Source organism: Dromiciops gliroides, chromosome 1 (genome assembly GCF_019393635.1).
Source record: "Dromiciops gliroides isolate mDroGli1 chromosome 1, mDroGli1.pri, whole genome shotgun sequence".
Classification (NCBI taxonomy): domain Eukaryota; kingdom Metazoa; phylum Chordata; class Mammalia; order Microbiotheria; family Microbiotheriidae; genus Dromiciops; species Dromiciops gliroides.
In genome coordinates, this window is record NC_057861.1 from 656129731 (window position 1) to 656144677 (window position 14947).

General features: G+C 39.2%; 1 protein-coding gene across 2 annotated transcripts in view; it reads left to right on the forward strand.

The window, feature by feature from the left end:
* Window positions 1-14947, forward strand: part of ADAMTSL1 (ADAMTS like 1) — a 1070304-nt gene that overhangs the window by 823701 nt on the left and 231656 nt on the right. For both annotated transcript variants that reach the window (XM_043978110.1, XM_043978111.1), the window contains one exon: window positions 4295-4452. In XM_043978110.1, coding sequence (XP_043834045.1) covers window positions 4295-4452 — 158 coding nt within the window. The remainder of the gene's footprint in view (window positions 1-4294; window positions 4453-14947) is intronic.

Sequence of the window (14947 nt, forward strand, 5' to 3'; positions counted from 1 at the left end):
AAGAAGATAACAATAACATCTACTTCTGGATTTTGTAAAGATTAAATGAGAAAACATCTCTAAAGCCCTTTGCAAGCCTTAAAGCACTATATAAATGCTAGCTATCATTATTATTATTCCTATTTTCAGAGGGAGGCAACAAGGACAAGTAAAGGAAGATGCCATCAGATCAGTTGAAGGAACAAGGGGTGTTTAACCTGGGAAAGAGAAGACCTATGGCACCACTGTAGCTGTCTTCAATCTGAAAAAGCTATGATGTGGAAGAACAATTTGACTTATTTTATCTAGGGGGCTAAGGGGCTTTGAGGAGACATTTTAGAAAACTAAGTATAAGGAATTATTTTGTAGCAATTAGAGCTGTGTGTAAAAATGGAATGGAGTAGTGAGCTCTCCAGCCCTGAAAGTATTTAAGAGGAGGCTAGAGAGGTGTCTTTCAGCTATCTATAGAGATTTCTGTCTATGCAGTGAATAGGACTGTATTAGATGACACACTTCTAGACCAGGGGTCCATAACTTTTTCCATGTCATGGACTTCTTGGCAGTCTGGTGTAGCATATGGACCCTTTCTCAGAGTGTTTTTAAATCAATAAATAAAATAGATGAGGTTATAAAGGAAAACAATTATACCAAATAGTTATTAAAATCTATTTTTGAGTTCACAGATCCCAGGTTTAAGAACTCCTCTTCCAGAGTAGTCTCTGTACATGCCTAAGGGAGCAGGTCAGTGAGGTTCAAGGGAAGATAAGATATTTGAAAAAACAAATATTAGAACCTAAAAAGGTTTCTAAGATCCTAAAAAGAACCTCCCTCCAGAGTCTACAGCAATGGAAGGCTACTGTGGTTGGACTCCTTTCTACCAACTCCCAGTTTTCTGTGGGGACAGAGGGTAGGAGAATACCCTTTTCCCCCAACACTGATGCTGACTCTTACCTCTATAGGCCCTACCCTAGAGAAGGGGACAGAATTACTATTGGAAGAACCCTTAGATACATGCTTAGGTACCAAGATTTTTCACCTGCAGGTCACATCTAGAATGTTTTCATTATAAAAGCTTAGATTTATACAGCATTCTCTAGTTGTGTTCACTAGCCCTTGGCACAGGCCCTGACACAGCAAGTGCTTGAGAAATGCTTTTCATTGTTTTATTCCTCACAAATCCATAAAGTAGGCAAGTACAGGTACCTCCTTGTAGGAACTGATAACAAGTGTTATTATTCCATTTTATAGATGAGGCGACTTGGCCTCAGAAAACTGATATGATAACCTGCCCATGGCAGAATAGTGGGTAGAGCACTGGGTCTGGAGTCAAGAAGGCTTAAGTTCAAATTGAACCTCAGACACTTGCTAACTGTGTAACCCTGGGCAAGTCACTCAACATCTGTTTGCCTCAGTTTCCTCATCTGTAAAATGAGGATAATTATAGTATGTATCTCCCAGAATTGTTGTGAGGATCAAATGAGATAATATGTATAAAGCACTTCCCACAATGCCTGGCGCATACATAGTAGGTACTATATAAATATTATTATTGAACAGCAGAGCTGGGATTTGAACCTGGGTATATCTCCTGACTCTCAAGTCCACTATAACCTGTTTATCAGTGCACTTGGTGGCCAGAGGGTAATGAACTCCATACAAACTCACTGAATAACAAATTGCAGTAATCAGGAAATTTTCCCACGTGCTTAACTTATTGCATTCCTTCATTCACCAGGTATGTATTAACACACCCTCTGTATGTACCTCACTGAAATCAGTGACATGAGTAATAAAAAAATAAACTGATTCATGCAACAAACATTTGCTTTTAAATCTGTTCTGAGGGCCTATGGGAGGTAAAGGGGTCTTCTTATTGCCTCTATGATAAAATACAAATTCCTCTGACAGACCCCTGTACAGTGTGGCTCCAACCCACCTTTATAGACTTATTTGCTATGACATCCCCGTGTTCCAGCCGAATTGGCTGCTTTTCCCTATGCAGAACTTTCCATCTCCTAACTCCAGGCCAATCTTTCCACACACTGTTCTCTCTAGGACTGCAATTCTTTCCCTCCTCCTCTCTGCCCCTTGAGGTCCCTCACTCTTCTCAAAGATCACCTCAACTGGCACCCCCAACATAGGGACTTTTCTCATCCCCTCAGTTATTAGTGCTCCACCACCCTCCAATTACATTTACTCTGGGCTTACCTTGTATGTGTTTTGTATTTAGAAATTTGCATGCAGGATGTTTTCCCCATGGGAAACAGGCAGGGCAGGGACTGTGTTCATATTCTTTTCTTTGTGCCAGTACCTAGGAAAAAGGTATCACTTAACAAAGGTTTGTAGAATTAAATTGAAGTGCAAGTGTGAAAAAGTGACAATGTGTCGTGTCAAATAAGAAAACCTGAGTTCAGGTCCCCGTGTCAGAAACAAACTAGCTGAGTGACCCTGGACTCACTTAACCAACCAGCATCCTCTGACAATATTGTCAGATTAAAAGCTGCATAGAAGATGCTGATTGATACTGAGAGAGGGAGTTCCTAGCTATCAAATGGTATATTTGTAAAATGCTTAGCCTCATACCTGACACATAGTAGGCGATAAAATAAATCCTTGATGTATGCTTCTTTTTTCCTCCAATCCCTTGCCACTGGAAACTCCCTACCCAATTAAATCACAGGTCTGCCTCCCCCCCCCAAAAAATAAAGAAATGTAAGATAAGAAGAAAAATGAAAGGAAAAGAAATGCAAAGATGAATCGGATATAGGCTCTCCCTAAGAGAACTAAATTTCTCCTAGAGTTGACAGGACAGGGGGCAGCTAGGTGATGCAGTAGATAAAGCACCAGCCCTGGATTCAGGAAGACCTGAGTTCAAATTCAGCCTCAGACACTTGACACTGACTAGGTGTGTAACCCTGGGAAAGTCACTTAACCCTCATTGCCCCATCAAAAAAAGAAAAAAAAAGAAAAGTAAAAAAGATTGATAGGACAGTAAGTCTCAAATTGTGAAGATTATGAGACCACAGTGGTCCTGCCCCTAAAGATCTCACAGCTTATGTGGGGAGAAATGACATGCAAAGATGAAGCATCTAAGTAATATCAGCAAGTACATGAAAATGTGTACCAGCGAAGTATGTGTTTTTTGTTCAGTAGTTTTTCAGTTATTTCTGACTCTTCATGACCTCATTTGGGATTTTCTTGACATTTCCTTCTCCAATTCATTTTTATAGATGAGGAATCTGAGGCAAATAGAGTTAAGTGACTTTCCCAGGGTCACACAACTTGTAAGTGTCAGAGGTCAGATTTGAACTCAAGAAGTGGTATCTTCCTCACTTCAGATCCATGCACCATGGCACCACCTAGAAACCCTGTATAAGTGCAAGCAAAAGAGAAATCTGTGTATAGCACAGTTAGTTGTGGGCTATAATAAAGATAATGGTTAGATGTGGATTGGTAGGGAAGAGGTCATTCTAGGCCAAAAAAGTAGCTCAGAGGCATGGAGAAAGGAAACGGTGAGACATGGATGAGAGCTAGTAAGGAGACTAGTGTGGTTAGAGAAAGAGGGGATGGAATTGGAAGGTCTACAGAGATGAAGTTAAACAAATATGGGAGCCTTGAATGCTGGCCTGGGGATTTTTGAGTCCATTCAGTCCAGTTGGCTCCAACTCGACAAACATGTATTAAGCAAGGATATAACATACTGTGCAAAGCACTGGGAATTAAAAGAACTTACATTCATGTGAAATTTAAACTCCCCCCCCCAACAAATAGTTCACAATTGGCTTTGTGCTTTTCACAGGGAAATAGACAATAAAATTCTTTCTTGTCAGCCATTTAAAGACCCTGTTTCTCTGCTTTCATTTTTAGACCATGGGATTCATTGGTATTCAACTCAAATAAACATCCACTTAGCACCTACTATGTACCAGGCACTATGCTAAATTCTGGGGATACCAATAAGAAAATGAAAGACAGTCCCTCCCTTCAAGGATCTTCCAATCTAGTTGGGAAAAACAACATACAAAAAGAATCTGAAAAGGGGTAGAAGAGACAACAGGGGCTACCCAGCATGGGAGACTCTTGAGGCACCTTGTTCCATAGAGTCCAAACCAAGCAGAGCTATAGATGGAAAGTGGCATGTAAGCCTGGAAGTCCAAGTCCTGCCCTATACAAAGGAAGGTTTTGGGTGGGGTTTAGCATTCCACTTTCCAGTCTTCCAATCAGAGGGGAGAGGAGACCAAGGGAGGTGACTCACATTTGTCCTCATTGGTTTGGAGAATACCCACCTCTCCTCTTCCTTTGTTTCTATACATAGATCTGGAAACTAAGACTCTACAGGGTACAAAAGGTGAAAACAGCCTCAGCACTACAGGGACCTTCCTTGTGGACAATTCCAGTGTTGACTTCCAGAAGTTTCCAGACAAAGAGATACTGAGAATGGCCGGACCCCTCACTGCAGATTTTATTGTCAAGGTGAGAAGCAACCATCATAATCTATAGTTGAAGCCTAAACTATAAAATCAACCAATGCACAATCACCTCAAGGAAAAGTCACTCCAGGGGCCATGAAATGTGATTTAATTCACAGCAATAATGTTTGTTAAGAACCCACACTGTGCAAAGCGTCAAGCTCAGAACTGTAATAGATGACAAACAACAATTCCAGCCCTCACAAAGCAGCTACACAAGTAAATATCACATAAACTAAAAGGCAGCGAGGGCAAAGTAGGGGTTGCCACAAAGAATTATAGAAACATGGAGGAAAGATGACTTTCTACCTTATAGAGCACATGCCACCTGAACCAGGTTTTGACTTCAACAGACTGAGGGATGGAAGGAGTAACATAATATAGGAAAAAGAATGTTTGATTTGAAGTCACACGACATTGGCATGAATCCTTGACCAGTTATTTATTGGCTGTGTGACGGTGGACAAATCATTTCCCCTCCCTGGGTCTCAGTTTCCTTATCTGTAATAATTAGGGAATTGGACTAGATATAACTAAGTCCCTTTCAGCTTTAATATTCTATGAGTCTACACATACTTTCTACATACAGGGGCCAGCATGCACAAACATATGGAAGTCTTGGAAAAGCTGCTCTTCCAGGAAATATTTAATTCTAGGGTGTTGAACAAACTACATCCTGCACTTTATGGCAACTTCATGATTGAGAAATAAACATCTGACATTTTTAAGGTCTTTGGGAAACTCTTGCATGCATTCTTTGGGAAAAACTGAGCATGATGAAGGGTTTAGGGTTCCAAAAGCCAACACATCTTTAATTGTGGGGAGCAGAGGGGAAAGACTTTACAAGCGAGTTAGGTCACTTGTGTGCTCACTGTGATTGGCTCATGCAGGATGCCTGTCTACAGCAAAGGTTAGAATCCAACCGATGATACAAAGACATTGGTCAAGTCATCATGGTCCCCCTGGCAAGTTCTGTTTTCCGTTGTGTTGGCAACAAGACTCAGTTGTTTCCTCCCATCAGAGCTTCTCTATTCTTCATGCTAATATAAAACACATTGCTGGAAGCAACATACATATTCTATAGGAAAAAAAGCACACACCAAAAGAACATTTGGGAATCACAATAAAATAAAACTCCCCCCCCCCTTCAGCAGGTCAGAAGAACCTGAAGGATTTCAGCTGTAAAGCTGTAAAACTTGTAATGCGTCCAGGACTCCATAAATTTTTCATCATGAGACCTGTAGCCAGAGGACATTTGATTTAGACTAATGCTTGGTGACCCTAGGGCAGCTGGAAGTAGGAATACTTCATAGGAAAATGTGATAGGCAATGAGATTGCCTTGAAGAGGTGTTCCAGAGGACTGTCCTCCATCTCACTCAGTGTGATAGCTTTCTTTAATCCAGCCCAGATCCCAGCCATGTAAAAGTCCTAGTACAAACCATCAGAGGTAACTTCTGACAGTCCTGACGCTCTAGGGAGTCAAGGAGATATTACATTATTTCAATTCTGGATCTCAAAGAACAGGAATACAACCATGCGCACCTCAAATCCAACTACACAGTTGATTAATAGCATTCAAAGTTTAAAATACAGGCAGTGTGTTTACTTATTCAAGCCCCTGAGTGCGATAGAATAGACACTGTGTGTGGCATATATGTGTGTATGTATATACAAACATGTTATTTCACGGATATAAAGAATGCCTTCTAGAAATACTCTTTCCTCCAATGCAGATCAATAACTCTCCTGTAATTTATAGTCTTAGAAAGTTACTAAGAGGCATGGGACATTAAGGTCTATGTCCATAGTCACACAGCTAGTATATGTCAGAGGCTAGATTTGAACTCATATGGTCTCATCTGTCAAGACAGCCCTCAATTCCAGGCTGTCTCTCATTCATAGATAGATAGACAGCCAGTCTTTTATGTGTATGTGTACATGTATATAGATGAACATACATATAGATACATATATACACGATACAAATATACACATATACATACACACATAGATGCACACAGTAGAAAATCCCTGGGGATCTTGAAAGAGTTACTATACTTCCCAAAGTGCTTAACATACTGAAATAATATTTTGGAACATCAAAATATCCATGATTTCATTGGTGTATTGTTCCCCAACACAGATGTCAACCCCTCCAACTTTTATTAGTTGGTCTCCATCAGTAGTTGTGACTGAAAAAAAGTATCACCTTATAACCAAACCTTTCTTGACTTCGCTAGGAAACTCATTGGGTGACAGATAAAGTCATTCATTGAAGCCATACTTAAAGCCCTTCTAGCTTGGTAGTACCTACCAAGGTTTGCAGTCTACTGGTACAACCTTAGAGAACTCAGGGTCCCCTCTAATTCATGATGCCTTTGGGTAATGAAAGGGAGAAAGAATACAAGTGATTAAAGGTAGGAACTATCCCTTATCAATATATCTCACTTGATTTTCCTTCTTCCCCAAAATGCCTGTGAGGTAAGCAGGGCACTACTCATATAGTCATTTGAAAAATGTGGAAACTTAGGCAAAGAGTAACTTTTCCAAGTACATAAAGCTAGAACTAAAAGGTCTTCAAACTCTCACTTTGCTTCTAAAGACATAGATACATTTTTTATCTAAATGTAAATGCTGATATTTAAGAAACTTTCCAATGAATAATAACTAGCATTTATATAACACTTTAAAGTTTTCAAATTGTTTTGCAAGTGTTATTTCATTTGAACCTCACTACAAGGATCTAAGGTAGGTACAATTATTTATACCCATTTTAGAAATGAGTAAACTGAGACTGAAAAAGGTTAAATGATTGCCCACAGCTAGTAAGAGTCTGAGGGCATTTTTGAATTCAGGTCTTCCCAACTCTAAATCCAGCATTATTGTTATTGTTGTTGTGCTACCAACCTGCCACACTAAAACTGTGAATTATTTCATAAAAGCTAACATATTTTAAGTATTTCATTCAGAGGATAGAGTAAGTTATTATTTTTGTAATTCCACATTATAACTTCCAAGATTTGGAAAACAACAGGAAAGGAATAGATGTTTCATTAGAAAACACTGGAGGGGCAGCTATGTGGCCCAGTGAATAAAGCATGGGCCCTGGAGTTGGGAGTACCTGAGTTCAAATGTAGCCTCAGACATTTGACAATTACTAGCTGTATGACCCTGGGCAAGTCACTTAACCCCAATTGCCTCACCAAAAAAAGAAAAAAAATTATTCTAAGACAAAAAAATGTTTAATTAGTTTAAGCTATTTATCTCTTGAATTTGTCTCACCAGTTCTGAAAATGAGCTAAGTATTGTTTTTTTAAAAGTGCTTCATCCAATAATATCTAATAAAATTACTTTTTCTCCTATAATTTTGTCCAATAAATTGTTAAAATTTCACTATTAATTATCCATTTAGATCTCTTTTAAAATGCCCTATAATTCAACATCCTATTTCATAAATGGAAGTGTATAGTATCTCTTATGTATTCAGTGATTTTTCTTTGTAAAGACACGTCTTCCTTCCAGTGTATGCTATAGAGATATGTCTACCAACTTGTCAATCTTTCCATCTTTAATCTAGAATTATATTTCCCAAAGTCTTTTTTAGAAAGAAAAGAAAACCATACTATACATATAATAATGGTTCATATATATACTACTTTTATTCTGTTTTTATTTAGTTGCTTCAGGTGTATCTGATTCTCTGTGACCTCATTTGGAGTTTTCTTGGCAAAGATATTGCAGTGTTGGGGCAGCTAGATGGCACAGTGGATAAAGCACCAGCCCTGAATTCAGGAAAACCCGAGTTAAAATCTGGCCTCAGACACTAGACACTTACTAGCTGTGTGGCCCTGGGCAAGTCACTTAACCCTCATTGTCCTGCAAAAAACAAAACAAACAAACAAAAAATATATTGCAGTATTTTGAATTTTCCTTCTCCAGCTCATTTTATAGATGAGGAGACTGGGGCAAACAGGCAAAAGTGACTTTCCCAGGGTCACACCAGTATCTGAAGGTAGATTTGAACTCAAGTCTTCCTGACTCCAGACCTGACATTCTATCCACTGAGCCACCTAGCCACCCATATAGTGCTTTACAACCTCCCAAGCCCTTTCCTCTCAGTGACACTCAAAGAGAGGCCAAGCAAGGATTATTAGCATGATTTCACACCCCAGAGAGATGAAGTAATTGGTCAGACAGTTAGTAAGTGCTGGCTGCCAGACTCAAACTCAGGCCTTCTGATTCCAAATCTATTCCTCCTTCTACCACCCCCATGGTCCCTCATGATAATGATGGTTCCTCATCGAAAATGCTTATTATGCAAGACTCTGAAGTTGACCTTTCTGGACAGCTTTAAATTGAGTGAGATCTTCATCTCGTTTCATAGAGAAGCACTTCCCCAGCCAACAAATTAGTCCACGCAAGCCACATCAGGTCATGTAGCAACATTTTGGGGGTTTGGGGAGGTCAAGAGATGGGGGACAACTCCAATGGTAATTTCTAGCAGTGGTTCATCTCCAAAGTTTCAGGGGCCTAGAGTTGTCAGTTGTCTTGTTGTATGTACATGGCTGCAGGGCTGTTTGAATGAAAGTTATGATTTGAATGAAAGTTACTGTAAAATGATTTCGGTGTGAAATACAGTCAGTGCTTATTGAAAAAGACACTATTTTGGTGGACAGAATCCCCCACTTGCTAAAACAATTACAAGACACCTTAGTATAGTTTAAAGACCTCTTTTTAAAAGAAAGGTCAATCATTTGCCATTGCTCAATCCCAAATATATGTATGTATGCATGTAAACAAGAGAGGCAAAGTAGCCTCAGAGCCAGTAAGACCTAGATTCAAATCTTGCCTCTGATATGTATTAGGTATGTGACCCTGAGTAAGTCCCTTAATCTCTCAACACTCTAGGAAACTCCCTATGTCTAGAAGGTACAGATGTGCATTGGTAATGGAAATTTCTTCACCAGTGAAATAGCAAGTTTAGCCTTTTATCTGTATCTCCACGATTCTCAGAGGCAGCTAGTTGGTGCAGTAGATAGAGAGTTGAGCCTGGAGTAAGGAAATCTTGGCTTCAAATCCACCCACACACATTTACTAGTTGTGCTACTCTGGACAAGAAACTTGTCATCTGCCTCATTTTCCTCAATTGTAAAATGGAGATTTAAAAAAAAGTACTTCTCAGGTTTGTTTTGATGCTCAAGTAAGAAAATATTTGCAAAATGCTTAGTACAGTGACTGGCATTTAATAAATGTTTTTGCTTTCTTTTCTTGATTCTCAAACACGGAGAGCATATAACTCCATTTTACAATGTTTCTATGGAGAAAGCTGTTCAAAGTTCCTAAGATTCTCCTTATAGAGAGGCTTTTGGAACTCAGCTCAATAGACTTGTTCATTTGGCATTGTTTTTACCTATCTCCAATATGAAAAAGATAAATTATGTTTAATCAGGGAAAGACCTATTTGGGATTTGTTAAGGGGAAAAGCCAGGCTAGACTTATAAAAAAAATGTTTGAGAAATAATTAACACACCAGCTGCTGGTCCCATAAACACTTGAATAAAGAAAGGATTGCATGGATTTGAAAACTAATGCTGTAACATCCATTGGACTGTATACGGTGGAAGCTGCCAGAGAAAATACAATGATTAAGTGAGAGGACAGGATTGGAGCTGCTCCTCTGAGGAGGAAAAGGACCACCAACATGTGTCAGGAACAGAGAATCATGGCAGAGGAGTAATGGGCACCCATCAGGAGCAGCTATATGGTAGGGAGCAACAGGGAGACGCAAACCTTGCTTGACCTTCCCCTTCTCTGGAGCCCTTTGGGAGTCATGAGAAGGTTGAAGATCTCTGGGATGGCAGCAAGGGGAGAGGCAGCTTAACCAAAAGAGGGAAATGCCTCTTGACTTTCTGTGGGCTCCTCTGTGTCCTTTACTATATAAATAAAATCTGTTCTCCGTTTGATGCCTTATGAGCCTGAAGGAACAATCTGCCCCATGCAAATCTACTAGCTGCTCCCTTTATGGTCCCCACCACTCTCCTACTTAAGGAAATCTGCTCCTCCTCTATTCACAAACTAATGAAGCAGAGACAAGTCCTTTGAACTCACAATTACCTTTAAAAGGTCACTGAAAAAATATCATGCTATTATAATTACAAGAAGTCAACCAAGAAACAGTGTATTAAGCACCTAACATGTGCCAGGCACAGGGTTAAGAGCTGAGAATACAAAGAAAAGCAAAATACAGTCCTGCTTTCAGGGAGCTCAGAGTCTAAAGGGGATGCAGGCAACTATATACAAACAAGGTGTATATAGGAGAAACTGGAAATAACCAACATAGGGATGGGAAAGTCTTCCCGTAGAATTTTAACTGAAACTTGAAGGAAATCAGGAGGCAAACTTGGGAGGAAGAAAATTCAAAAGCATGGGAGACAGCCAGTAAAAATACCCAGAATTGGGTGATGGATGGTCTTGTTTGAGGAATAGCAAGGGGGCCAGTGTCACTGGATCACAGAATTTGGGGGGGGGAGGGGAGGAGTGCAGGGAGAGGGAAGTATAAAACGTAAGAGACTGGAAAAGGTAAGGAAGAGGACCAGGTTATGAAGCATTTTGCAGGTAACAAGGAAACACAGGAGTTTAAGGAAAAGAACATCAGGGCTCCTCAGGATGGCTTTCTAATCAATATTAATAAGTCCAGCCATTTCTAAACCCAACAGAATTCTAAACCATTGGGTCATTTTTCAGCATCTTGTTATAGCAAAACAGCTCATAGAAAAGCTGCTCAGTTTCATCCTCTGTGCTAAACTTTTCCTGCCTCTTTTCCTAAGTGCCCTCCTCCTCTCTTGCTGGGTTCTTCAATCCTTCTTAAAGACTCAGATTAGAGACCCCTGATCGCTAGTAATTCATCTTTCTCTTATGAGATATAACTCATAAAGTCCAACTTTCTGTCAGTTAAGAAATTAACATTCTTTAGTTAATCTTCAAATTTTATTTTATTATTACTTTGTGAATTTTAATTTCTCACACTCTAAAAACAGTTACTTTCAAATGAGCTAAGAAAGGAATTATGATGCCTTACAGCCTCAGTTATTTCTTTGCTCTTAAACAGGCCCTCCCATCCATTTACCTGGGAGCAGGAATAGGGTCTCTATCTAGTTCTCCTACCAGCCTGTGTAGTGTCTCTTCTTATATTAACTGAAAAATTGTTTCTTTCTACATCTATTTTATCCATTTTTCATGCAAAAACTTCTTCTTGTTCTGCCTCTCTTACCAATTAAACTGTTTATATGAAAAAGGACAATGTTTTATAGTCTTCACAAGTAAAAGACATTCTTTGTCTTTGTATCAGACTTCATTTTCCGTCTTGCTCAGCAACCAAACTGCTCATCTGTAAAAGGAGCAGTACCTTACAGTATAACATACCTCCTCTCCTAAACATATAACATTTATTTTTTAACATAAGCATAGGACTTTATATTTATCCCTTTTGAATTTTATCTAGTTAGCATAAGCCCAGTGCTGTAGCCTTTTAAGATAATTTTTGATTCTTGCTATCTTTGAGTGAGTTAGCTGTCCCTCCAGTCTTTGTACCATCAGCAAATCTGATGACCACCTTTTCTTTTGCCTATTCTTTTATCCAAGTTCTTGATTTAAAAAAAGAATTGATAGCATAGGGCCAATCACAAACCCACGGGGCACTTCAGTGGAGAGCTCCTGCCAAGTTGATTTTGAGTCACTAACTGTTATTTTTTAATCTAACCATTCATCAAGTTCCAAATCCATTCAAATTTATTTTTGTCTAGTCCACATCTATTCTTCAAGAACAGTATGAGATACTTTATTAAAAGGCTTGCCAACATTTAGGCAAACTATTTCTAAGTGATTTGCCTAATCTGTCAGTTTAGCAACCCTATGAAAAACAGGAAATAAGATTAGTCTGGTATAATTTGTTCTTAAGGAAGTCATCCTGGATCTATGTAATGACTGCTTTCTTTTCTAGATGTACACTAGCTGTCTCTTTAATGATCTATCCTAGTTTGTTCCCAGGAATTGAAGTCAAGCCCCCTGGCCTTTAGTGTACGGACTCTGTTTTCTGCCCTTATTTGAAAATCAGGAAAATTCTTGCCTTTCTCCAATCTTGTAGAACCTCTCTTTCCCATGATCTTTTTTTTTTTTTTTTTGGTGAGGCAATTGGGGTTAAGTGACTTGCCCAGGGTCACACAGCTAGTAAGTGTCAAGTGTCTGAAGCCGGATTTGAACTCAGGTCCTCCTGAATCCAGGCCCTGTGCTCTATCTACTGTGCCACCTAGCTGCCCCCTCCCATGATCTTATAACAGGGGATCAGCAGTCACATGCATTGGTGTGGTTTTTTTCTGTACTGGAGTTCATCTGGACCAGGTTACCTGAATTCATCAAGGAACACTAGGTGCTCTCTTGCTCTCATCTTACCTTTCCTAGATATCAATTCCTTATTAGCAATCTTTGTTCTAATTTCCAGTGCAAAGATCATTCCAGTACAAAGCTGAGTAGGGCAAGTATTATTATTCTCATTTTAGACATTAAGACATTAAAGTTGAAAAGGTCTTAGGTTCCAAAGGATATAGATTTAGCACTAGAAGGAATCTTAGAGTTCAAACGCTTCATTTTACAATTAAGGAAACTGAGGCACAGGAAGACTAAGTGATTTGCAGAAAGTTACAATGCTAGATAGTAGACTGAAAATTAGCATTATGTCTTATTTTTGGTGTTGATATTCTGGACTTGTAATTTATAGGTGTAGAGAGCTCCCAGAGTCAAAACTCCTTCCATTGAGGAAAATCAGAAACTCTTATGTACTGGGACTCTTAGAGGTTAAGTGATTTGCCCATAACCATATAGTGAATTCAACAAGCATTTTAAAGCCTAATATGTGCCAGGCACTGTTCTAAGTGCTGGGAATACACATACAAGTAAAAAGAAAAACAGTCTCTGACCTCACGGAGCTTACATTCCGTGGGGAAAGACAATACGTAAAAGGATGCTGAGAAATGGCGGAGGGAAGTCCTGAGTACAGCCTGTAGAGGAATAAGACATGTCATTTCTTTAAATAAAGGTTCTGAAAGGAGTCATCAAATCAGAGGAAGATGTTACAAAGGCAGAGAATATAGCCAATGTTTGAATTCCAAGGCTGGTTTTTCAGTCATTTCAGTAGGATCCAACTCTTTGTGACCCCATTTGGGGTTTCCTTGGCAAAGATACTGGAGTGGTTTGCCATTTCCTTTTCCAACTCATTTTACTGTTGAGGAGACTGAGGCAAACAGGATTAAGTGACTTGCCCAGCAACACATAGCTAGTAAGTGTCTGAGGCCAGATTAAAATTCAAGAAGATGAATCTTCCTGACTGCAAGCCTGGCACTCTATCCACTGCACCACCTAGTCACCCTCCCAAGGCTGGAGAGAAGCTTAAAGATGAAGAATGAGGGCATGGTAGAGGAATCCCAGAGTGCATCCTGGGAAGGAATGAGAGTCTACATCTAGTACACTTCAGAGACAGGATTTAAACCAAGTCTGTCTGACTTCAAGGCTATTTTCATTCCATTATCTCAGGGATTCCTAACCCTTTTTGTGTCATGGACCCTGTGGGCAGTCTGGTGAAACCTGTGCACCCTTCTCAGAATAATTTTTTTTAAATACATAAACTAAAATTAGGACTACAAAGGCAATTAAATCTACTGAAATATAATTATCAAAATTTTTTTCAATGATGCCAGGTTAAGAACCCTTGCATTATGCCAAGCTGCCTTTCATTTTATACTTAGTGGGTATCTAAGAAATGTTTGTTGAATTGAACTGAATTGAATCAAATTTCTTGAATTGAACTCAAGTCCTCTGATACCAACTCCAGCATTCTTCCTACTATACTTTTCTGCTTCTAAGATATACTCTTTTAGTGGCTGGAGTGCCAAGTCATCTTGGACAAGAATATTTCTGTAATAATTCTATTTTTAAATTAAATTAATTCTCCAAATACAGGCCAGCAAGCCACAATTGTGAAAAGGCCAGGGAACTTTTCAGAAAAGATGATGGCCAATAGAAAGAAGGGGTCAAAGTCACCCCGAGAGATTTTATACAAGTATTAATTTGTTCTGTCAAATGTGCTTGTATTTTATGAAAAAGAACTGTGACCACTCAGAACATCTTGTTATAGTTACCTGCATTGGAAACCCAAAATACAAATTTTTCTTAGCCTTTTAGTCTCAAGAGATTATGGATACAGTCACTTGGATAACTATTACTGTGTCCCCAAATCAGATTCAGTAACTTGTGAAGTTCTTTAATAAACATCTTTGCCTGTTTCTCATCATATCTCCTTCCATACTTAAGGATTTTCCCAACAATTGTGCATATGCTCCCCAGTAATAAAATCTTTTCCCCTTGAGAATAGTGCCCAAAGTCACATAACTTTAAGACAAACTACACCTCTGAGGCTACAGTATTAAGCTGCCTTGTCTCCCCTCCT